The 27,601-nt window shown below is 35.2% G+C and overlaps 1 protein-coding gene across 1 annotated transcript; it reads left to right on the plus strand.

Annotated features, from left to right (window-relative positions):
* The first annotated feature begins 678 nt into the window (after positions 1-678).
* On the plus strand, positions 679-27,398 carry LOC143248175 (uncharacterized). The gene is made up of 2 exons (XM_076496607.1): positions 679-1,377; positions 25,707-27,398. Exons 1-2 carry the CDS (start codon positions 982-984, stop codon positions 27,396-27,398), a joined length of 2,088 nt encoding a protein of 695 aa, XP_076352722.1. The 5' UTR covers positions 679-981.
* Positions 27,399-27,601: the final 203 nt, after the last annotated feature.

Consider the following 27,601-nt stretch of genomic DNA (forward strand, 5'->3'; position numbering starts at 1 on the left):
TTCTCTCTAAACTTATGTTTTCTTTCACGCGTCCTCCGCTGGGACAGCGGTAAGTTTTCATATTTACAACGCTAAAATAAGGGGTTCGATTCCCCTCGGTGGACACAGCAGATAGCCCGATGTGGCTTTACTATAAGAAAACACACACACATTCTCACTAATTTCAGAATGATTTTTTATATGTTTATCAAAATAATATCAGTAACAAATAGTTTAACACTCTGAAGGTGACTGTAGTAAAGATAAAATTAAGTTTCGTAATATATTTCCATATATGACTATTTAAGTAAAATATAATGTTGAAAACGTATACATTGTTATATAATCGAGGGCGTTAATTAAAGTATACAGTTACGTTGGTTATATTTTTGAATAATTTTAACCGTCATTAGCATTTACGTGAAATACATGCAGATTTTTTCTTGTTACTGTTGTGTGCCTTTGGGCATCGCTCATACAGGGTGAGGCAAAATCATTCAACAATTTGACGTAGCAAAAGTTACTAAAAATGATTAAAAAGCCAGGCGAAACCTATTTAATTACTCTATAATTCAGCATACAGCGTTAGAAATCAAATTTGTTTTGCCCCTCCCTGTCAGATTCTCCGCCTGAGAATACTTCTATCACAGTTCACTAAGAACAGGAATTAGGATTTTATAAGTAAATGTTGCCTAACATACTGTTTGTTGGACTTATAGATGTAGATAAATTCCTAGTGTACCACACCCTTTTCATTATGACGTACTTGAGAATAATTTGATTGGTTAGCCGTTAAATGTAATGGTTCAAATCGATCACGAGCTAACAAGGTATTTCTATAAGACAGCAGCAACAGTTGACGATTCATTCCAAAAGAACATGAATGATAAAGTTAACATGGCCATTCAGTAAAAATATTTTACATCAAGTCTAATTAATTCTACTCAAGAAGACATTTTACAGTAACAATTGAACTAAGCTAAAGTACAACAAAGTCCAGAAATGAGACCTCTGGATAACATCGTGGTCAGTATATTTATAGTATTGTCGATAGCCACTTTTATAGCTACGGCAGCTTCATCATCAGACGACACCAGAGCCTGCATTAAAACTGTTCTAAAAAATGAGGGCATTGGTTTCACCCGTCCCACCCACATCCCATCTGGAATGATGCAGCCTAAAGAGCGAGTGTTCCTGAGCAAAGAAGTGACTTCTCCTGTCCAGTGTGCTATGGACTGTACAGATGGCATACCACTGGGTTGTAGATCATTTGCTGTTGAAGTCAGAAACTCCTCTACTGTCTTCAGGTCTGTTGATAGAAAATATTACTGTCATCTAAGCCGAGAAGTATTAAACCTCGAGGTTGCTGTCATGGCTATTCGTTCGTCTTACTACGAGGTAACTAACAAAGTTTGTTCTGTCAGTTTTATTCACATGTTACCAAAAATCAACTGAACATACACAAAACAATAATAATATCCAATTCTCTTAATTTAATTATCATATTACCAAAAATCAACTGAACATACACAAAGCAATAATAATATCCAATTCTCTTAGTTTAATTAACATATTACCAAAAATCAACTGAACATACACAAAACAATAATAATATCCAATTCTCTTAGTTTAATTAACATATTACCAAAAATCAACTAAACGCATACAAAAAGAAAATAATAATAATATCCTGAATGTAATTAATAATGCATTTGTACAATATTAAAGATGAGGTTTTTAATACAGAATTGTTAGTTTCCAGTGACACTGCAGTACAATCTGAACCCATTATGAAAACAGAAAAACAATATTTTGTCCTAATGAGTCACAGTTTTGAGCACCAGTAATACTTCGAACCGTTTTTATTTTGAACTGACAGTTCATTTGAAATTAAGCACAAAACTACACAAAGGGTGACCTGTGTTTTATCCACTACGGGTATCAAGACCCGCTTTCTCGCTTTGTAAGTCCGAAGACACACCGCTGTGCCACTAGAGGGCGAACTTAGAAACAAGACACAATGCGATTAGTCAACTTCTGCACTTATCTTATCTGGTCAGATTAGTAGGATTTAAACTTCAATTTTCGTCAGTTCTTCAGAATGATACTAAAGTTAATTTAAGTATATTAATAAAAATGGATAATTGGAATTGAAAATAGAATGAATACATATTATATTATTAACCCTTACCACAATCATCTGATTTGTAAATTACGTAAATCTGTTTTACACCATAACAGTCATTGTTTACGACTATTGTTGCTATAAATACTGCCTACTGTTTCTCTCTGTCTCAGCCGACCTGAAGAGCCTTAGTATTAGGTAAAAGGCTTCATTGGCAATGGACTTGGCCTATGTGACGTGTTTGCTTTAACTCACACTTCCTTAAAATTATAAAGCATTCTTGTATCCAAAGTGCAAGCGCATTTTGCGACAACCCTTGGATTCACAGATTGACCTGAATATAATGTTTTTTTTTTAATAATTTGTATTTGAAATTGAGCTCATGCGTAACGGTGTGATGAATTTTAATACATCAAATCTTCATCAGTGTACGTAAGTATGAAAATATTATACACTGTATAAACATATCTAACATGTCAACGTTTTGTTTCTACATAACATGTTATGTCCAAAAACAATTAAGTTATCTGTTGTATCACCTTTTGGTGTTATAATCACGCCAAATGAAAAGCAGTTACATGTAACCAGTCAAAACATGTTGTTTACTTAGTGCAATCTATACGGTAGGTTATATGAGCTCTATACAATGTGAAGTATCTAACTCTGGATCTTAGCGTTGTGAGTCCGTACATTTACCGCTGAACCACTGCTAGCAAAACTAATGAAAGCATAGCCATGTACCTTTAGCTTTTAGTTTTTAAAGTGATTGGTGGTAGCTATGTCTTTCAAATTAATCATTAATGTATCTGAGAGTACAAGTATTGTTTATAAAGTTTTAGATTATAAGTGCTGTTTAAAATATTTAATGGTAAAAGTATTGTTCAAAATATTTTAAATTACAAGTGCTGTTTAAACTATTTAAGAGTAGAAGTATTGTTTAAAATGTTTTAGATTATAAGTACTGTTTAAAGTATTTGAGGTTATAAGTATTGTTTAAAATATTTTAGATTATTAGTGCTGTATAAAGTATTTGAGGTTATAAGCATTGTTTAAAAAGTTTTATATTAAAAGTGCTGTTTGAAGTATTTGAAGTTAGAAGTATTGTTAAAAACATAGAATTACAAAACAGAAGCATAACATTCTTTTATATCTTTTTAAGTAAGTTTTAAAAACAGGTAATGTCTTTTAGATTTTGTGCTGTTTTAGAAATGAACACCTGTGTCTATATTGTTAAAATTGTGAACTATATTAATGGATTCAAACTTATTGTCAACCGAAATTTATATTCATGGCTAAGATGAAATGGGGTTAATTAATTTCAGAAATTAATATGATTTCGTACAGTATTTTTTAAAATCTTTTAGAAGTAAATAGTGTTATTAAAAATGTATTGTAGTGCATATGTAATCAATCTTAGTAATCGCAAGCAGTTCTCGAACTTGCTTTCTTTCGTGTTGATGTACTACCTAACTATTATTTCGTTGTGTAGGCCCGGCATAGCCACGTAGTTAGGATGCTCGATTCCCAATCTGAGGGGCGCGGGTTCGAATCCCATCCACACCGAACATGCTCTCCCTTTCAGTCGTGTAGGCGTTATAATGTGACGGCCAATCCCAATATTCATTACAAAAAGAGTAACGCAAGAGTTGGCGGTGAGCGGTGATGACTAGTTTCCTTCCCTTTAGTCTTACACTGCTGAATTAGGGACGACTAGCACAGATAGTCTTCGTGTAGCTTTACGCGGAAATGTAGACCAAACAAATCACACAATTTTTTGTTACTTTAGGAGAGTTGAATAAAGGACGGATTATAATGTAAAATAAAAGTGAAACAATTCTTTATTCCAAATAAATGCAGTTGAGGAATGTGTTGTTATCTGTTATTAAGCAAAAAGTTACACAAAGGGTTACCTGTGCTCTGCCTACCACGGGTATCGAAACCCGGATTCTTGCATTATAAGACCGCAAGCATACCGCCATGTCACTGTGGGGGGACTAGGAATGTGAAGGACAATTGACGACATTACTCTCCAACTGTCTAGAATTCGTTTGTTTCCTTTAATGAATATCACTCAAAGCTGATCAATCAATCACCATCTGCGCTAACCATTTCTTATTTAGTAACAACAGAATGGAGAGAAGTTAGTTAGTTAACATATACTCATTGCTAACTTTTGGGCTACTCTTTTACCCACGAAAAGTGGAATTGAAAAGTGCGCACATGTTCGTTGACTGGATTCAAACCCTTGACCCGCAAATTGCGAGTCGATCGTCCTAACCATCAAGTCACGCCAGGCTCTGTTTAAAGTTCTGTCTTGTGGTTATTCCGTAAGTAAACATAGGGAATACTCAGCCTCTAAATATTCCTAAATCTATACCAGTTGACCCCACTATAGGTATTACATAATATACTAATCTATATAATATATTGTAAGAAAACCAAAAAAACTAAAGAGAAGTAAAATGTTTAACTAGGACACTAACACGTTGATTGCATCCAGAAGAGGTCCCTTCATTGTAAAACCTATATCTGTTTCGAAACGTTCGGAACTGTAAAGTAAACACTAAATGTTAACCTGCCTAAATTAATAGGAAAAATAAAACACCTTTTGTTATATACACAATACTTTGTTCAATAATATGAATGTACACAGTTTTAACACTTTCTAGATTAACCAGCAGAATAAAAAGTTAAAAGTAAAGGCTACTAATAGAAGGAGAGACTCTAATCTCAGACTTCCCTGAGATGTACTTCTTTCGAGTTTCAGATATCAGACCGTAAAAGGAATGAGACAGATCTACGAATAAAAATATTTAATAATAATTTCAATAAATAATGAGTTAATACACGACAATACAATATTCAATAATACAAAGTATAAAATAGCAAGCCATCGTGTGTGCTTTAAAACAATAAGTATAGGACAAACAAAATCTACGATGAGCACTTTAATACAAAAACTCTTGTTGGTTCATGCCTCCCCCTACTTCCGGTAAGTTAAACTAAAGATTTAAACAACTCCGAGTTATTTCAAATAAAACAAGCGAAATCTTTGCTCAATAAACAATCCTAATTACAGTGAGTCAAAGCTCTCACGTTAAGTAAACTTTCTGTTAGCTCAGTTACGATGAATGTACAAAAAACAATGGAGCACTTCCGAGGTATGAGCTACCGTTAAAATTAAATTAAAACTAATGAAAACTAAATAGAAATTGAAAGGTCTCTGCTGAATTCTTATGGAAAATAAAAAGCGATCTTATAATCACGTGAAAGCAACAACAGATCCCTTTGGCAGCAAAACGAAAACTGAAAGTCACACGAAAATCAAATTTATTTGTTTGTCTCTTGTTAAGCTCAAAACTACACAATGGGCTACCTGTGCTTTGCCCAACACAGATGTCGAATCACTAGGAGCTAAAATCTAATGCGAAAACTTTAATAGTTGTTGCTACTGTAAACAACAGAAAACATCAGCAGAAACCTGTATTTGTGAGAAACAAGCACCGAATCCAATCATGGTTTAATTACCATTGAACTTCATTCTCAGATTTGTTATAAGATTAGTCCAAAAATATTTTACCACTTTCTTAGTTTTATATGTTTTTTAGATATACACCACATTTGTATCTCCTGTAAGTTGATCTGAAGGGTTAATCAGGAACTCTCTCTGTATGGGATATTTATGCTCCTTCCCCCCAATTTACTGAGCGGTAGTTTTGTGGGAAAAAATACTTTGCTAATGAGAGAGGTAAGGTCAAAGGAGAATGGCCAGACTGGTTCAAGCTGATAGGAAAGCCACAAATACTCATATAACCACTCTTTACAACAATATTGTGCAGAAAGGCATCTCTAAATGCATAGTGCATCGAACCTTGAAGCGGATGGGGTACAGCAGCAGAAGACCACGCTGAGTTCCTCTTCTTTCAGCTAAGAACAGGAAGATGAGACTACAGTGGGTACGGAGTCACCAAAACTGGACGATTAAAGATTGAGAAAACGTCGCCTGGTCTGACGAATCTTGAGTTCTGCTGCGACATGCAGATGATAGAGTTAAAATTTGGCGTAAACAGCATGAAACCATGGACTCATCCTGCCTTGTGTCACTGGTACAGGCTGCTGGTGACGTAATGGTGTAGGGAAGGTTTTATTGGCACACATTAGGTCCATTAATACCAATTGAGCATCATTTGAATGCCACATCGTACCTGAGCATTGTTGCTGACAATGTGCATTCCTTTATGGCCATAGTCTGTTTTCTAATGGCTACTTCCAGCAGGATAATGCGCCATGTCACAAAGCATGCATTACCTCAAGCTGGTTCCACGAACATGAGAGTGACTCCAATGGCCTACACAGTCCCCAAATCTCAATTAAATAGAGGTGGAACGGGAGGTTCATAGCATTAATGTATGGCCGACAAATCTACAGGAATTTCGTGATGCTATCGAGTTAGTATTGTTAAAAATCCTTAAAGAATGTTTCTAGCACCTTAATGAATTCATGGCACAAAGAATTCAGGCTGTTCTAGAGATAAAAGGGGGCTCTACCCGGTACTAGATAGGTGTACCTAATAAAGTGGCCACTAAGTGTATGTTTCTACTTTATATTATGTAAAACTTCTCCAGCCAGATTATGAACTCCTTGCTTTGCTAGTAATATTCCAGCATTGACGAAAGGTTTTCCTTGTATGACATCATATACTAAATGTGTGCCTAACTGAACAACTTATTTTACTAATGCTAGCAGTTCTTTTTTATTCAGAAATGATATAGCACAGAGGTGGTCAAACTTGCTTAACGTGAGAACCACATATGATAAACTTCAGACGTTTGAGAGCCGCAAGGAATAAACAACTATTACACACACGTTTTTATTGTTACATGTACATTTTGTTACATAAATTATACATAAATATTAAGAAATACATGTACGTAATAATATTTATTCATGTATGTAGTTTTTAAACTGTTAATTTGTATTGGGTTCAGTAATCACAAAATACACATATATATATATACCAAATGTTTTCAAAATCCTAGTTGATTATTGCCTTAACTATATTGAGCGTATTTAACACCGTAAAGAACTACGGAAACATCTAAGAAAAGTATGCAAGTTTGCATTTTATTAACATTAAATGAGACAGCCAAAAATAAAAATAAAAGGGGTAAGAAGAGATATTTTTAATGATATTTATTTGTCTTAGTAAATAACTGGTTAAAAAATGGAGGAAATTATGTAAAACAATAAAATTAGAGTTATTTTAATCAAATATCATCTTACAAAATTTTAGTCTTATCATAATATTTTTCCGACACAAACAGACATTGATAAAATTATCAGGCTGCTGTTTACTGCTAGTAGACATCTTGTAAGTTTCCATCTGGGTTGTGAGTCGTTGAAATTCCGGCTGATATGTTGTCAAAGCTGCACAAATTAGCTCCGTCAGGTGTTGATTTGTAAGGATTGCACTAAGCTTCGACTTCACAAACTTCATTACAGAGTACAGTAATTCACAGCAGTATGTTATGCTGAAAATTGAGATGAGTCGCACACTGGTTTTCTTTAGTTCAGGATATTTTATTTCTGGAACTTGTTTCCAGAACTCAGTTGTAAAATAGGATTTATGGATCATCTTTAGACCCAGGTTCTCCTGTAGTTCTATTAGTTTCATTTCCACCGCAGATGATTCTGTAACCATAGGTTCGAAAATTGGACAACCATCATTCATCACACCAACCATGAATGGATTTACAAGAAAGACAAAGCAGGGCTTAAGCTTCTGCAAGTCCTCAAACCTGTGTAGGAAATTATCAAGCAGTCCTTTTAGTTTATATTTCTATTCTTCCAGTTTGTGGTCTTTATTTAAATATCAGGGAATGTATTTACTCTCCTTTTGAAATTTGGAAAGTAACTTAAGTTTCTTGACAATAAGTCTCTTTGAAAAAGTATTATAAAATAATAAAATATAGTAAAATAAAAGCTGAAAATTGAGTAAGAGTAGGAGCAATCTTACCCTTCCCCTGGAGTACCTAGTTGAGAGTTTGTAGATGATTCATTATAACAGTAAGGAACATTAGATTTTGCATCCATTCATCATTTCCCAGTTGAGGATAGAATTTTTTCTTTTCTCCAAGAATCCATAGATCCACCAACCTATTTAAGACATTGCTGACTGACAGCCATGTCACAATGTAGTAGAAAGATACATCAGTGGGTTTATCTTCAAGCTCCAGTTCTTCAATAAAAATTTGAACTGTCGGTGGGTGTTCCAATTTAAGTGTATGAAATTGACAATTTCAAGAAAAAATTTCATAACATCTTCATACTTGAAGTATCTAGCTGCCAGGTGTTCACGATGAATAATGCAATGAACAGGGAGAAACTCTGGACAGCTGAAATCACTCTTCATAAGTGCAATTGATCTTGCATTTTTCCCCACCATTGCAGGTGCTCCATCTGTTGCAACACTGACGAGTTTACCCAGTGGAATAACAGCATTTGTTAAAGCTCTTTGTCAAGCGCATTTTTAATGTCAACACCACGAGTTGTTTCTTTTAGTGCCACGAAGTCCATCGTCTCTTCTTTCACAGTTACATCAGACAACCATAACGAACAAATACCGCCAGTCGCAAGTTCTCTTGTATGTCTGTAGATTCGTCAAGGGCTAAGATGAATGAAAGGGAATTTTTTAAAATCATTTTGCATTTTGCCTGCAACATCAGCATTGATCTATTGGGTTGAGGAATAATTCGTGAGCGTTTTTTCAAGTTAAAAAAATATATTTATAAATGAAACGCTTTCGCAAAATATTTCATGTCATTTGGTAGATAATTTTTTCCTCTAATAGATGGTGTGTTTGATTTTCATATGTCTTTAATTTTTGCTTTCATTTTCAGCTCATTAAATGGAATGTCAAGTGGACAAAATCGGGCATTTTCGACACCATCTGCTTTTCGCATTTAATTTCTTGCAATTTCGTTTACAACAATGCATACTATATACCTAGGTATTACATGAAATAAAGTATCATAATAAATGTTTTGGGTGTAATGTGTTCATGCATTGAAGTATTGTATAGTCTTATATGTAATGCTTGAATGACATTATTTAAAAACGCTCACGAATTATTCCTCAACCTAATAGAAGATATGTCTCTCTGTAGTGTGGCGTAAAGCTAGTGTTTGTACTATTAGTCACTGAAGGTTTGTGTTATTTGGATCTAAGACTGCAACAACTTCAGTTATATTCTTTTAACAAATTCACCATCATAACATGTGCATTTAGCACCAGCAATATTCCATGATATAACAAAACTAACTTCAGTCGTTGTATCACCTTCATTACTGAACGTTGTCAACAGTGTCTGCTGGCTATTTAGTGATGATTTAACACAGTTAACTTGTTTTCCGTTCCGTAATTCTGGGCCCATCATGGCCAGGTGGTTGAGGTATTTGACTCGTAATCCGAGGGTCGCGGGTTCAAATCCCCGTCACACCAAACATACTCGCCCTTTCAGCCGTAGGGGCGTTATAATATACGGTCAATCTCACTATTCGTTGGTAAAAGAGTAGCCCAAGAGTTGCCAGTGGGTGGTGATGATTAGCTGCCTTCTTTCTAGTCGTACACTGCTAAATTAGGCAGGGTAGTACAGATAGCCCTTGTGTAGCTTTGCGCGAAATTCAAACCAAACGGTAATTCTGATTTAGGTGAATAATCGGACGAACAGTTTTTGTAATTTGTTTCATGATGGTGTTTCAAGTTACTGGCTTTCTAATGACTGAGTAACACATTCCAGATAAGACACAAAGATTTACCTCCTTTAACAGTGAATGCAAAATCTTCCTCCCAATCTGGCTTAATTTGTCCGTTTTTATCTTCATACTTTCGCTTCTTACAATTTGATGACGCCATATTCTTTCACAAAATTTTCACAGACACTTCTAAAAAATTAAAGTGAAAAGAAACAATAAGCTCGAACACGCGCAATGCAATCAAACTCTACAGCGCCCAGTATCGCACTAACACTTCGTTAATATCAGTGCCCACAACACAGCCACACACGCCACAATCAGGCGATCGCAAGTCACGCCCACTAAAACTAACATTGTCATCACCAGCTTGTACAATTACTGATCCAGTACAATTCCTCTGTAATCCTTGCTTGTATGATTACTGATTCTCCAGCACGATTCCTCAGTTATCCTTACTGATCCGAAATTTCTTTAATCCCTGACTCAAGTCTAGCATTAAAATTAGGATTTAAATTATTAAGTATATTTACTCACCATGAACATCAAATTTATGTTTTAATCCAATGGACTCTCAGTTTATACCTGGCAAATACTTATAAAGATTAAAAATTTTTATTTACCTTTTATATTAATTGTGATGCAAAAGGAGCTCAGCCAACATATTTTCGCGAGCCGCACGTTATATATCAAAGAGCCGCATGTGGCTCGCGAGCAGCAGTTTTGCCAACCATGGTATAGCAGAACAAAATATGTTGTTTAAAACGACCTCCATTCCAGTTCCCTTTGCCGTTGCCATTGGCTACCAGTATAGTAAGATAAACCGTTTCCCACTTGACAATCGTAATGTGCTTCATAGACGGCTCCTTATTGATAACAAGATACTCTCATAATTGCAGAGATGGTGTATTATAATCACTTTTCCTTGTTCAAACAAGATATATCGATCGATGGCATCCTTTATATGGATCTAATACAGTGGTGGCGCGAGGATATTTTTGTTGGGGGGGCTGAGGGAGAGCTGAGGTAAACTGTGGAGAGGCTTCCCAAAATGCCATCAATATGAAGTATAGATGGAAATTATAATAATGTAAATACCAAGGTATATTTCAATAAGGTGTGCTATTTTGAACTGCGTTTTCAATGCAGTTTTCATTGGAAACTCGTACTCTGATTAATAATTCATTATTACAAATTAGAAATAATCTGTTTATGAAAATATGCGTATATGTAAAAGAGGAAGCTCACTTAAATTCCACCCAAGGTAATACATAATAATAAAGAAAATCAAGATTAGCTTAGATTGAACATTTAATTTCCCATTAAGAGTAAAGCTACAAATCAAAAGAAATATAGCATAAAGACATAGTTTACACAGCAGAAACGAATTATCCCATGTGAAGTTAATACACTCTGAGGAAAAGTAAGGTCACTATCAAGCTAACTATCTTTCATCATGTTGTGTTTATAGTCAATATTACTTCAAAACAATGCGCCTGTTCTGGTGATTAGCAGCAAATGTGTCTATAACAGTATCAATATCGAGTTGTTTTGTCCTCCTGGAGTTTACTGATATGACAGCAAGGTTGCTGGTGCGGTTGTTACCACTGCTGTTGCGCAAGTATGTCTTGAGAATTCAGACATGAGAAACTTCTCTCACAGGCAGCTGAAGTGACAGGCAGGATTACAGCGATGTATACAAGTTTGTGGAGATCCATAAAGGCATCCTTGTATGGCTCCAGCATGGTTGCAAGCTTCAATGGTGTGGATACTTCTTGCCCCTTGTCTTTTTTTCTGGCAATTAGCAGGTTCAACTGGTGGACCTCCGCTGCGAGGTCATCCTCTGCCACACCATAGCTTGCTGCCATTCCTAAGAGTGCTTGCTTGTCCAGAAATGTAAAGTGTTTGGGGTTCAATGCAGTTGCACCCATCAGAACACTGCAGGCATCAGAGGAGAATCTTATATTTAGCTCGTTGAACATCCTGTCTATGATGGCATAGAAGGTGTGTCTCCTGGCATCTGGTGTTGGTTCATCTGTTTGGTCAGTACTAGATGTGACTATGAATTCGTCCAAGTGTCAAAGCTCAAGATAGAATGGCATTACACAGGGAGCGGCAATACAGCGCATGAGTTTCAGTGCATTCAGTACGTTGCTATGGGATGCATGACACATACTTCCGTCTTAATGAAGACGTTGAGTTCCACTGATCTATGTCTCTTTGATGTTAATTGTTAAGCAACAACGACGATTGTGTTTTCCATATTTTATGAATATATGTAGGTAACAATATTGTGGGTTGAGGGGAGCTTGGCTCATTTTGGGGCTCAAGCCCCCCTTGGCGCCGACACTGATCTAATAGTCTAAACATTTTGTTTAGATACGAGTCTGTATTGAGGATTTATAAAGATTTCAGTGATCATGTCTTCATCCTGATATTTATCGTGATCAATTCATATCAGTGGTATATAAGCACCACTAACTATACTAGGTCCAATGGTGTTTGAGTAAACATATAGTAAACAAAATATGTATGCATATTAACAGTATATGGAGTTATAGCGGCTCTCGTATGATTATTATCAAATCCAAGTATAACTGACAATACTGGATTTAGCACTATACTGGTTGCATCATTCACATTCATACTTACTTCTCAGGTGGATAAATTATAAGTAAATTTAAATTCATTTAGGAATTGTATCATCTGCACAGTCTAAGAATCTAATTATATCTTAAGGTTCTTTGTAATGACTTGGACTAATGTAATTCATTATGGTAGCAGAGTGAGAGTTTGAATAGTATGATAACCATTGTGTGCCGTCAGGCACGTTGTGCCAGCAATGAGGAAACTGTAGTTCGACCAAGGCCGTTTTCCACGATCTTTCAAGGTTAATACATAGCGGAAGATGAATCTTATAGTTTGTCAGAGTATTATCAGGAAAATAATTTATAGATCTGTTACTAAACCTGCTCCATGTTGAAATAGAGTTGCACGTATCATTTTATGTTGGCAGGTGACTCAGATCTGTTACTAGACCTGGTCCATGTTGAAATAGAGTTACACGTATCATTTTATGTTGGAAGGTGACTCAGATCTGTTACTAGACCTGGTCCATGTTGAAATAGAGTTGCACGTATCATTTTATGTTGGCAGGTGACTCAGATCTGTTACTAGACCTGGTCCATGTTGAAATAGAGTTACACGTATCATTTTATGTTGGCAGGTGACTCAGATCTGTTACTAGACCTGGTCCATGTTGAAATAGAGTTACACGTATCATTTTATGTTGGCAGGTGACTCAGATCTGTTACTAAACCTGGTCCATGTTGAAATAGAGTTGCACGTATCATTTTATGATGGCAGGTGACTCAGATCTGTTACTAGACCTGGTCCATGTTGAAATAGAGTTACATGTATCATTTTATGTTGGCAGGTGACTCAGATCTGTTACTAGACCTGGTCCATGTTGAAATAGAGTTACACGTATCATTTTATGTTGGCAGGTGACTCAGATCTGTTACTAGACCTGCTCCATGTTGAAATAGAGTTACACGTATCATTTTATGTTGGCAGGTGACTCAGATCTGTTACTAGACCTGGTCCATGTTGAAATAGAGTTACACGTATCATTTTATGTTGGCAGGTGAGTCAGATCTGTTACTAAACCTGGTCCATGTTGAAATAGAGTTGCACGTATCATTTTATGATGGCAGGTGACTCAGATTTGTTACTAGACCTGCTCCATGTTGAAATAGAGTTACATGTATCATTTTATGTTGGCAGGTGACTCAGATCTGTTACTAGACCTGGTCCATGTTGAAATAGAGTTACACGTATCATTTTATGTTGGCAGGTGACTCAGATCTGTTACTAGACCTGGTCCATGTTGAAATAGAGTTACACGTATCATTTTATGTTGGCAGGTGACTCAGATCTGTTACTAGACCTGGTCCATGTTGAAATAGAGTTACACGTATCATTTTATGTTGGCAGGTGACTCAGATCTGTTACTAAACCTGGTCCATGTTGAAATAGAGTTGCACGTATCATTTTATGTTGGCAGGTGACTCAGATCTGTTACTAGACCTGGTCCATGTTGAAATAGAGTTACACGTATCATTTTATGTTGGCAGGTGACTCAGATCTGTTACTAAACCTGGTCCATGTTGAAATAGAGTTACACGTATCATTTTATGATGGACTCAGATTTGTTGACCTGCTCCATGTTGAAATAGAGTTACATGTATCATTTTATGTTGGCAGGTGACTCAGATCTGTTACTAGACCATGTCCATGTCCTGGTCCATGTTGAAATAGAGTTACACGTATCATTTTATGATGGCAGGTGATCAGATCTGTTTAAGGGATTCGGTTATTAAATTCATCAAGATATCCTTTCCGTTTTGCAAACTATTGCTTGTTTTTATCCCTTACTTGTTCATGTAATATTTCTTCAACGGTGTAAACATCACTGGGAGACTTTGTAACTCTTTTTAGTTCAAATTCGGCAAATGTTCCATTTAATTTTTCTTTGAAATAATATTGCAGTGTATACACTAGTGGATTTCTCTGGTAAATCATAAACATTTTCTCTGTTTATCCAAGCATATAACATTTCTCAGACTGATGCTTCACTTTTACTGATACGTATTTGATCACCTACTTTGAACTTTAAATTTTACTTTAATTGGTGGTTCGTAAAGTGTTTTCCACACCATAGACTAATCAAAGTGGTTAACATCTTGTAGTTTCAGTTTAGTGCTTCCAGTTATCAGTTTACCAATGATTATCAGTGTCCATGATAAGTAAAGTCGTGCCACATTTGAGTTTTAAGAATGTAATTAACTGTTTCTACTGTAGACTCTTTTGTTTCGTTATGTATAGTAAAAAATAAATACCTTGTTCCTTGAGATATCATTGAAAGTCACGATAAGATTTCGACCCTGTTTTGAAATGTATTTAAAATATTTTAGAAATGTTGCAACTTTCTTATCCTTGAATGCAACAAACCCATGCGTGTTTAGAAAATACGTCAATACACATGAGTATGTACTTGAATTGAATGATATATTAACTTGGGTAAGATAGATTCACCAAATCCATCCTGCCATTCCCCATCAATACAGGAAACGATAAATCGGTTTCTCGAAAATTTATATTTTGTTGGTTTGTGGCAGGTGTACGTGTCCTGTCGGCTTAAATAGTTTTTAATCTGGTTTAGAGTTACGAATTTATCTAATGCTTTCACAGGTATAAATAAAGGATGTACTCCAACTCTCTCAATAATAACTTGTATTTTTTAAGTTTTTGTTTTTGTGTGTTAATCGTATAAACGTTATCCTAGAAAACGTTTAAAGCACATTCACAACAATTAATTTCTTATCTCCAGCAATTATATCTTTAATTTGCTTACCTGTTTCTTTACGTACTGCACAACTCTAGATATTGTTTAATTCTAAGTATAATGATGAATAAATTAAAATATATTCTTAGCGCAACATATGAAAATTGTATATTAACACACCCATTTCGATATAATACATAATTTTTGCACACTACAGTGAAGATAATTGTTATTATGAAATGGACAGGACAGAGCCGATTTTGAGAAGTGATGAACTTTGGGGAATCCAAACAATACAAGATTCCAACAAAAACGTTTTAGTAGACTTCTTAATGTCTTGGTTTTCATTCTCTCCTTCTTTGTATAAACAGTGGTAAAAGTCCTCTCTCAATTATCTAGCCATGCTCCATACGTAGGAACACTTGACCTTTCCAAATGTCCATGGAATAACATTAATAAGTCTCATCACCCAACTACACTGACGATGATCAACATGTGAAAGATACTTACTCGAAAACGGTTGTTAAACACAAACTTGGATACATACATATAGTTAGTAATGAACTGAATGGAAGTTCTTCAGTTACAAATGGTCTACTCTCCAGATAAAGTCCTTCTAGTTTTATCATTGCTTCAATAAGTGGTAATAAAGGCATCGTATATGTCCAAACAAAAAGCAGTTTTTAACTTACTTTAATATAATCACACAAAAGTCTTGTCACGTTTACATTTCTCCCATAGAAGTCGTCTTGTACATCCTGGTGGGAAACTACTATGTGGTCCCTAGAAAAATTAATTAAATCTGTATCATAAGACTTAATTTTCATAAGTCATGCTCCTTTATTGTTATGACTTTGTATCCTAGACCTTCGAGTTGTTCCTCTCTTTCAAATATGCCATTTATAATTAACCACATGGGTAAATATAGGACTACATTCTTTATATTAGAGTCATAATATTTTTTTACAACCATGGCAGTAGCACCTGTAATACTCTTTAGATGTGCTTTCTCCTTACAGAAACTGTCTATTCTATAACTCAGGATTTGTTTCTCACCACCATTATTTGCATATTGGATCTTTACCACCCCACATTTTTGTGCATAATCTCACTCAATTGGCTCTAGTTATTTGTCACAAAGTATCCATGATGAGGTATGACAGCTATTGAGTATGTTGGTATAAATGTACTTCTGTATACAGCCATACATATAGAAGCAATGGTCGTTTACCTGAAGGGATCTACATCACATATTGTGAGGAACTTCCCTGAATTGAAGACAGCACCATTGAACTATATCTGTGTTGATCTACAAAGGAACTAGCATGGATAGGTGGTTAAAGCATTCGACTCCCAATCTGAGAGACATTAGTTCGAATCCCAGTCACATCAAACATGCTCGTCCTTTCAGCCGTGGAGGTATTATAATGTGTGGCCAATCCCACTATTCGTTGGTGAAATATTAGCTCAAGAATTGGCAGTGGCTAGTGGTGACTAGCTGCCTTCCCCCTAGACTTTCACTGCTAAGTTATGAATAGTGCAGATAGCCTTCGTGTAGCTTTGCATAAAATTTAGAACAAACCAAACTAATTAGCAGTATCAAAAGATAAGAATAAGGAATAATAAATGTAACTTTCAACACAATTTTCAAGAGAACAAGAAAAAAGTTTAATAAGAATCAATAAAACCAGTGTTAATGTTTTTTTTACCTATACATCTCTTATTGAAAGTCAAACTTTATATGCTATTTCTTTGGTCACTGACAGTTCAAATCCAAGGCGTTGGGGAGAGTAAAAATTGGCTTCCAGTATAGGTTTTTTCATATTCTTGATTTGATTTCACATTGAAAATATGAGAAAAATATCCTATCTGCAGTTGTTTTAATTCAAATTATTTTGGAAACAGTGATAAAGACATGAGTATTAAATTGTAACTGTCAGTTATTATAATTATGTGATCTTTAATGTTCATAATCATAATTTTTCACTGTTTACGAAAATGTCGGGTTTTATCCATTGACAAATAAGATAATTCAAGATAAAGTGCTTATCATATTATGTGATATATAGCCATATAATTCATATGTTTTTTCGAAAAAAAAGATTTCAAAATTCATCTAATAAATTACAACCTTCGCAAACTGTTTTCTTACCCTTAAAATCATGGATCATACAGTCCAGTTTCTGATTCGTTTCAAAATGAAATATGCATATATATACTTACATGGAGAAAACATAAATGGTTATTTAAGACACACGATTTATATCCTACACATGATTTACCACATTGATGAAATTCATGGTTACGTTTCTTTTTGTGAATAATGACAAAACAGTTTTTACTGTCAAAGATTATCATATAAATAATGTATTTTTTACTTACCATTCTTTGTTCAATGTCTCTTGAAACAGTCTACTGAGTTACAAACTCTGTGGCAATCAGAACAAATTACAACAAACATTAGAATATTCATAACAATGATGCTTATTTAAATAATTAAATGGTTTGTCACATTCTGAACAGTAATAATTACATACACACTTTTCATTGAAGCAATAAGTCAAAATGATGTTCATGGTTTTCCTGGAATGAAGGACCTTTATATACATTAAACAGTTAAAATTTTCCAAACATACAACATATGTTTTAATGTATTCTTTTCCACGTGGTCCTTCTGGAAGATTAGTAAGTCTTTAACTAAAAATACAAGTGGAGGCCTTTCTTTATTTCTAATAATGTTGTATTTTTTATCTTTTTCAAACTATACTAACGTTAGTTCCAAAGCCATAACACACAAACATCGTTAAAATTTGAGCAAACTAATTTTTTAAAGTCGTTTAAGGCTAATGTCTGATAATTTATAATTAGTGGCGCTGCCTGCTGGTAATTCGAACGTAGTAACTTCAATTTTGAATGAGTCATCTAATGGCATGTCTTTTTTTTTTTTTGCTTTGGTTTGTTTTTTGTTTTTTGAATTTCGCGCAAAGCTACACAAGGGCTCTCTGCACGAGCCGTTCTTAATTTAGCAGTGTAAGACTAGAGGGAAGGCAGCTAGTCATCACCACCCACCGCCAACTCTTGGACTACTCTTTTACCAACGAATAGTGGGATTGGTTGCACATTATAACGCCCCCACGGCTCAAAGGGCAAGCATGTTTGGTATGAAGGGGATTCGAACCCGCGACCCTCTGATTTTACTTTGATTTATTTCTTTAATGGTAGTTAAAACCATTCCACGTGAGAAAAGATCCTTATTGTGTAAAATGTGCTTGTTGGTTTATGCAGATGGTTTGAACAGCACATATATTTTCTTTATATCTATTGTCTAGATGTTTCGTTGTATCATCAAGTATGTTTTGAATATATCTCAGAACGGCTGGTATGGATATCAACATTTACTAATAAAACAGAGGACAACGTTTCGACCTTCTTAGGTCATTTTCAGGTTAACAAAGAGAGAGTTTTCAATGTTCCTTAGATCATCTCTATAATATACGTGAGTTCGTATGTTTTAATACTAAACGTTATATCGTGTGTAGGAGTTGCTACAATACATTTTCAAGCAGGATTTCTAATGATATAATCTCCTTCTTCCATGTGGAAACGATTAGCAGATAACTGTAAAAGTCAAGGAAAATGTATTAATACAAATATTTTAGTACTCTTTGTTGTCTGTTTTATGCAACTACTTCGCAGAGTGTAAACGGAACTTAACCAAAATTGGTATGTAGATTCAACAGGTACATGCATGGGTACATACGAATTTTCAGGTTTCCATTTTGCGTTTTGCAGTTTTTATGGCTGTTTATGCGTTTTTAATCACAACCTCACTCCATGTTAATAGATCTTCACGACGTTTGGCATGAAAAGTTGTTGGACCAGGCAGAGATACACGCGAATTTACGGTTTCACGTTTTGTGGTTTCCAGTTTTTAATGGGCGTTTTGTTTTGGTTTTTTTTCATAATTACCTATAAGGAAAGATGCTTTTCATTTCCTAAGATAACCTTTCATTGATAACGAAGTTACATAACTTACATCCAGGGGACAGGTACTCCAGCTATTTAATGAATATAATTTTTGCAAAGGAAAATAATTTCATATATGTTAATAACATATACTTTTTGAAAATTTAATTCTTCTTGTCACGTTAGATGATCCCTTGACACTTCAAAACGTTTGACAATCGCTGATTGTCAGTAAAAGAAAAACGTAAATTAGACTATTTTGTATAGAAAACAGTATTGATTAATATAACTACGACTCACATTTGTCAGAGCTTTAGTCTCTTTAACAGTTAGTGGCCAGAAAAGTAAATTCTGGTTAATTGTAGACATGAATTTCTCTTTAATTCGTTTAGATCCTCACAAATGATAGATAGTAGAATCATACCCCACATTAATATGAGTACAAGTTATCAAAAGATATCTCTGACAATACTTGTTTCATTCATTTCAGAAATATATTCAAGAATTACACATATAGCTGGTTGGTTGGTTTTGGAATTTCGCACAAAGCTACTCGAGGGCTATATGTGCTAGCCGTTCCTAATTTAGCAGTGTAAGACTAGAGGGAAGGCAGCTAGTCATCACTATCCATTACCAACTCTTGGGCTACTCTTTTACCAACGAAAAGTGGGATTGACCGTCACATTATAACGCCCCCACGGCTGGGAGGGCGACCATGTTTGGCGCGACCGGTATTCAAACCCGCGACCCTCAGATTACGAAGCACACGCCTTAACGCGCTAGGCCATGCCAGGCCTCACACATATATCAATGATTTGTGCACGGTTATCACTCTGACAACTATAAGTCACAGTAATCGCATGATTTTGAAGTGATTGTAGACTGATTAATAGCCGTTTATATACACTAGCCAATTACCCTTGGCGCCAGTGCATTAGATTCGTACGTGACGTATTCTTGACTTACTGTCTGCACCATGAGAATGGAGAAAAATAAAGTTCTCCGTGACGGGAAACGGAGGCAAAACAGGAAAATCGTATCCCCTATTGCAAATCTACATGCACAGAGAATAAAAATTTCGCGAAGTTGGGACTTGCACATCGCGTAATAAAAATGTTTCTTCAGTAACATATAAGCAAAAGTTTCGCTAAAGTATGATATGGACAAACTACACAGTTCAACTGTGCATTACAAATAGAATTGGTCAACTCAGAACGCACCTTTGTCATGTGTGTCAATGACCAATTCTATATAGTGTTTCTTCTGAATATATAACTTCACTATGTCAAATTATGTTCCTACACATTATATTATAAATAACAATTAGACATTAGTGTATAATGAAATCGCATACACTTCGCATGTTTAAGTTAATATTAAAAGTAGAATTAAAAGGAATTTTGTTATATAATTCGTTGTACGTACATTGAAATCTCATACATTTGACTAAATATTATAAATTGAACTTTCAATTCAATCAGCCTCTCTCCTCTTAGTAAAAAGTCGATATGACGCTAACTTTTAAGAAGGTGGAGTGTTGTTTGGTGACTGAATGTTTTCAGTATTAATGATGCCAGATATAAATAACTTTGTAGATCGTACTTTAAACCGTGGTTTTCAACACGTATGTGACTAAGTTACGAATCTAGCGTTGGAGAAAGTTCAGTCGATTTATTAACAAAAAAAGTAGTTGTTATTCTATAACAACGATTAATAAACATTTATTATGTGATAAAATGATTTAAGACAGAGTTTTGTTTGTTTGTTGTGGAATTTCGCACAAAGCTACTCGAGGGCTATCTGTGCTAGCCGTCCCTAATTTAGCAGGGTAAGACTAAAGAGAAGGCAGCTAGTCATCACCACCCACCGCCAACTCTTGGGCTACTCTTTTACCACATTATAACACCCCCACGGTTGGGAGGGCGAGCATGTTTGACGCGACTCGGGCGCGAACCCGCGACCCTCAGATTACTAAGCGCACGCCTTAACGCGCTAGGCCATGCCGGCTTTTTAAGACAGATTTTATTAACAGACGAAAATCATAATCTGTATGTTAATTCATACGATATTTATAAAAACACTACGCATTATAAAATTAATTGTGGCCCAGCATGGCCAGGTGGGTTAAGGCGGCGTGCGACTCGTACTCTGAGGGTCGCGAGTTCGCATCCCCTTCGCGCCAAACATGTTCGCTCTTTTAGCCTTGAAGGCGTTATAATGTGATGGTCATTGGTAAAAGTAGTAGCCCAAGAGTTGGCGGTGGGTGGTGATGACTAGCTGCCTGCCCTCTGGTCTTACACTGCTAAATTAGAGACGGCTAGCGCAGATAGCTCTCGAGTAGCTTTGCGCGAAATTAAAAAACAAACAGACAGATAATTGTAAATTAGTTGCTTAGTTCAATTGATAAAACTGTTATCTGTAGTACTGTTAAAATAATTTTATTGTTAAATAATAAGTTTACCTAGGGTTCCTCAGTGCCACAACGTCAGAAACCGTCTTTCGATACCCAGAATGGGCAGAGCTTTGTGCTTAACTTTAAAAAAAAACAAACTTAGGACACTGATGACATTAAAAACAATTTACTTTAATAACACAATATATATGTAAAATAATATTCACCTGCTAAAACATATGTAAATTACTGCTGGTATTTAAATACACGTCTTTTTCTGTGCATTTTACTTATAAACGGTAAGAAAATATATTGAACTAATAAATTAGCATTAGGAACTCTTTTACAGAATGATATAAATATAAATGATCAGGAAATGTTACAAATTAATGAATTAGTGTTTTAAACTGATTATATTAATTATAATCGTGTTGCAGCATGGCTTGGTGGTTACGGTATTCCACTCACAATCTGAGGGTCGCCATTTCGAATCCCAGTCCCACCAAACACGCGCGCCCTTTCAGCAGTGAAAGCGTTACAACGCACGATCAATCCCACTATTCGTTGGTAAAAGATTAGGCCAAGAGTTGGCGATGGGTGTTGATTACTAACTGCCTTCCCCTTAGTCTTAGGAACGGTTAGCGCAGATGGCCCGCGAGTAACTCTGATTGAAATTCATAACAAACTGAATAACCATGCACCATCGTCTCTGACGTCATAGCGGCCTAACAACACGTCTTCTGGTGGTGTTTAATGGAATTATGATGCACTCGTCTTTGGTGACATCATCATCTCCATCACCACCTCTCTGCGAGACTGACAAACATGTAGTGTCTCTGCCGGTGTGTCTGAAGCCTTGCCCTGACTACTCACAAACTAGGGTTATCATCAAACTCTATATTTGTCATGACTCACGGTAACTGTCGTCAAAAGTCATTGTAGACCCAAGAGAAGAATTATACATGTTTTTCACCCTGAATGAAGTAATCCAAGACTCTGTTAATGTTTACACGTTTCGTACTGATTCATACATCCAGTACATAATATATGTTGCTTTCATGGATCAACTAGTGAGTGGGGAGTCTTAGGAAAATATCCCTGGTCTTTCCACCCGCTCTGTGTACTTTCCATTATAGAGAAGTAGGAATAGTTCCGTAATTATTAATCATATACTGTGTCTGATATCTTTAGCGGTACAAAGAGATTTTGTAGTGCATGGCATAAGCTCTGTGTTAATGCACTTTATCTGTACATACACTGTACATTTTAATGATCCTACGAACAGATACACATCATGGGTATTTCGTACGTTCTGATAGCAGCCGATTAAAAGATTTTTATTAACCTAAAGGAGCCGCAGTATTTTAAGCTTCATCGAATTTATTTCTCATTGACCTGGTTATATGTTATAAGATTATATATACATATTATTGTGTTTTAATTAAAAGTTTATCACGAAAGAAAGATGAATATAATTTTACAGTCATAATGTTAGAAACACACGTAGGTTCAAGAAGTGTTATTACATCACCATTAAGGTTATGTTGGACCCCTATGTGGATGTTTGTTAACAACAATGGCTGAATGGATTTGGAACGAAAGTTGGTATACAATTGGATATGACAAAATTTAAAGATGATTAGTTTTGGAGGGCAAGGTCTCTGCAAATTCAAGAAAATCAGTCCAAAATGATATGATTCTGATTAAATATCGAGGACATATGTAAAAACTAAACAAACGTATTAGCTCAGTAGTTATTTAAAGCCTTGTTTTACGTACCCAACAAATGAAAAATTACAGAACGTAGCATGAATAAATGTGACACTTTAATAAATCATCAATTGATTTTGATCGGTCAGTTAAGACATGCAAGGATGTCATTATATACCGTTTGCTTACTAGTGCTCCTGGTTTCAATCCAATCCAATAGTAAAAATGCATTTATGTTGAACTATATAAGCTTTCACATTATATACACGATTTACTAACAAACGGGTGGGCTCTAGTGGTTTAAATGTTGATAATCAGACCAAGTTCAATGTGCCATACTCTGGAAAATTTAACCCAAAAAGCTCTCTGTCAACAACATCAACATCTGTATTAAAGTACAAGACTACACAGTGAACTATTTGTACTGTGCTCAACATGGGTGCCGAAACTCCTTTCTTAGCGTTACAAACATTCAGTCTTACTGCTGTGCTACTGTGGGACAGCTTTTTGTCAGGTGGTAAGACAATACTAACAGGAACCGTATTTAACATCTTTATACAGTACTGTGTAAAAGTATTAGGACAAGAGACTATTTTGTGTTGTTAATTCTTTCATGCCATTACAGTGTGTAAACTTCAACACTATGATAATACTTCACTGATTCATGTTAACAAATGAATGAGCCAGGATGAGAATACTTATCATTCTTTAGAATTCCTGTACACTTGTGCCAAGGGCATATCATAAGGGTCTGCTTGAATGAGCGTACTGATCAAATTTAGGGACTGAAATAGCTGTCATGGTACACCATGAAGTGTCTTAACTATACAGAAAGAGGCTAACAAGGAGCTAGCATATGGTACGAGTATACCCTAGAAGAAATCAATTTAAAAGCACTCTACAACTACACCTTCATAAAAACAGTGTTTGACACTGTATATTAAGTTTTGTTGTTACTTTACGTCTCAAAAAGCGTAGAAAACTGTCAGTAGAGCAGATAGTTTGTATAAAAGCTCTACATGATGCTGGTTGAACTTTCCAACAAACTGTTGCAGAGTTAAAATTTTCCCTAAATACTGTTATTAGGTATCTTCGTTCATGCAGCCTTTGGGACAGAAGGAAGACTGCCACTGATCTCAAACACGAGTTAAACAACTGTGACAGACAAGTGTCTAAATCTACAGTATCAAGAAGACTCAACAAAAACGGAATATTTAATCACGTAGCAGTTAAAACACCTTTACTTTGATCCAGATATATTGTAAAGAAACTGAAATTTGTTAAAAAGTACAAAACTGACTGTTGATGAATGAAAAATGTGTTATGAGCAGATGAGTTCAAGTTTGAAATATTTAGTTCAAAGCACAGGTTGTGCGTACTGAAGAAAAAAGGTGATAGATACGTACCTTAATGTGTAGCACTTAACCATAAGCATGAGGAAGGTAGTGTGATGGTGTTTTTTATTGCTGTTGTTTTAATGAGACAACAGGAGATATTTGCACCATAGATGGAATAATTGACCAGCGATAGTATCATCAGATACTGATACGTCATGGTATACCCGATGGTTTGCATATTATTGGTAAAGGATTCTATTAGCAATAATATAATAACCCCAAACACTCATCCAATCTCTGCAGAAATTATTAGGCTAAGAAAGAAGCCGCTGGAGTTATTCAAATGATGCAATGGTTCCCATAGAGCTCCAACCTTAACCCCGTTGAACAGATCTGGGATTTGATAGATCAAAAATTTAACTAATCAAAAGTTACTTCCAAAGAAACTCAATGAGAGTGTATCAGAAATATTTGGAGCAAAATCCTAAATGACAATCTGATTAAATATTTTGGAACAATGCACTAAAGTCTATATGCAGTTATTAAAGCAATAGAATAACACAAAGTATTATTATTTTGCTGAATTCGAGCACTTCTACTGAGTTTCTGCTGTACTAAATAGTTAAATCGTTAAGTTCCACTATTTGAATAAAGTAGCCCAGGTATTGGAAGTTCATGCTGTTCACCAACCAACTGCCTTCCTCTGGTACCCAAGAGGCAGAGCAACATGTCTGCAGACTTATAAGTTTCGATATCCATACTTTTGTGCTTAACTAGAAACAAATTTCCCCTTAGCATATCATTTCAAAATTGGAGATGACTAGCACATTTACCTATTGTGAAGCTTTGGTGAATATCCGAAACAAAGTAAACCAAAATTCAAAAGAGTGTTGTCAGTTAACACGAAAGTAAAATAAAAACATTTAATTTAAAATTATAATTGATCAATATGACTGCTGAAGACAAAAGTTTGATTTTTTTATTATTTCATTTTTAATTGTTTTTTTTCGTTTAGTACATCTTTAAGTAAAATTTCAAATATTATAGCTTCGTAATATTTATGCAAATTTACGTATATAAATATTTTTATTCCTATCAGGTGAAAGTGACTCCCAGTCTTTCCAATTGCTTGCCAACTACTAAAACTAAAGAAACAACAACATCTACAGCTCAAGTAACAACGACTACCTCACCAGAAGAAATAATGACTACATCATCAGTTCAAACAACTACTCTCAAAGTTACAACGAAAACCACACCAATTAAAAAAACTACGACTGAAACAACAATTCATACTTCACCAGTTGAAATAACCACACATAAAGAAACAACATCACCTGTTCAAACATCTACAGATCAAGTAACAACGACTGCTTTACCAGTTGAAACCACTCCTAAAGTTAAAATGACTACATCACCAGTTCGAACACCTACACATAAAGAAACAACATCACCTGTTCAAACATCTACAGATCAAGTAACAACGACTGCTTTACCAGTTGAAACCACTCCTAAAGTTAAAATGACTACATCACCAATTCGAACACCTACACATAAAGAAACAACATCACCTGTTCAAACATCTACAGATCAAGTAACAACGACTGCTTTACCAGTTGAAACCACTCCTAAAGTTAAAATGACTACATCACCAGTTCGAACACCTACACATAAAGAAACAACGACATCACCTGTTCAAACATCAACAAATCAAGTAACAACGACTGTTTCATCAGTTGAAACTACTCCTAAAGTTAAAATGACTACATCACCAGTTAAAACAACTACACATAAAGAAACAACAACATCACCTGTTCAAACATCTACAGTTCAAGTAACAACGACTACCTCACCAGAAGAAATAATGACTACTTCACCAGTTCAAACAACTACAAATAAAGAAACAACAACTAAAACTAAAGAAACAACATCACCTGTTCAAACATCTACAGATCAAATAACGACTACTTCACCAGTTGAAACAACTACTCATAAAGAAACAACGACATCACCTGTTCAAACATCTACAAATCAAGTAACAACGACTGTTTCACCAGTTGAAACTACTCCTAAAGTTAAAATGACTACATCACCAGTTCAAACAACTAAACACAAAGAAACAACTAAAACCAAGCAAACAACATCACCCGTTCAAACATCTACAGTTCAAGTAACAACTACTTCACCAGAAAAAATAATGACTACATCGCCAGTTAAAACAACTACACATAAAGAAACAACATCACCTGTTCAAACAACTACAAATAAAGAAACAGCAACTAAAACTAAAGAAACAACATCACCCGTTCAAACATCTACAGTTCAAGTAACAACGACTACTTCACCACAAGAAATAATGATTACATCGCCAGTTGAAACAACTACAAATAAAGAAACAACATCACCTGTTCAAACATCTACAGATCAAATAACGACTACTTCACCAGTTGAAACAACTACTCCTACAGTTAAAATGACTGCATCACTAGCTCAAACAACTACACATAAAGAAACTACTAAAACTAAAGAAACAACAACATCACCCGTTCAAACATCTACACTTCAAGTAACGACTGCCTCACCAGAAGTAATAATGAATACTTCTCCAATTCAAACAACTACACATAAAGAAATAACAACTAAAACTAAAGAAACAACATCACCCGTTCAAACATCTACAGTTCAAGTAACAACTACTTCACCAGAAGAAATAATGACTACATCGCCAGTTGAAACAACTACACATAAAGAAACAACAACATCACCTGTTCAAACATCTACTTCAAGTTAAAGTTCACCAGAAGAAAAATGACTACACAGTTCAAACAACTTAAAGAAAAACAACTACAACTAAAGAAACAACATCACCCGTTCAAACATCTACAGTTCAAGTAACAACTACTTTACCAGAAGAAATAATGACTACATCACCAGTTAAAACAACTACTACAGTTAAATGACCAATCACAACAACAACTACAACTAAAGAAACAA

This window comes from Tachypleus tridentatus, chromosome 4, assembly GCF_004210375.1.
Source record: "Tachypleus tridentatus isolate NWPU-2018 chromosome 4, ASM421037v1, whole genome shotgun sequence".
Lineage (NCBI taxonomy): Eukaryota > Metazoa > Arthropoda > Merostomata > Xiphosura > Limulidae > Tachypleus > Tachypleus tridentatus.

Excerpts from the sequence above, each read along its gene's own strand:
- LOC143248175 (XM_076496607.1), top strand. The coding sequence starts at position 982 with ATGAGACCTCTGGATAACATCGTGGTCAGTATATTTATAGTATTGTCG. Across the intron at positions 1,378-25,706 it reads TTCGTTCGTCTTACTACGAG|GTGAAAGTGACTCCCAGTCT; the intron begins GTAACTAACAAA and ends TATTCCTATCAG.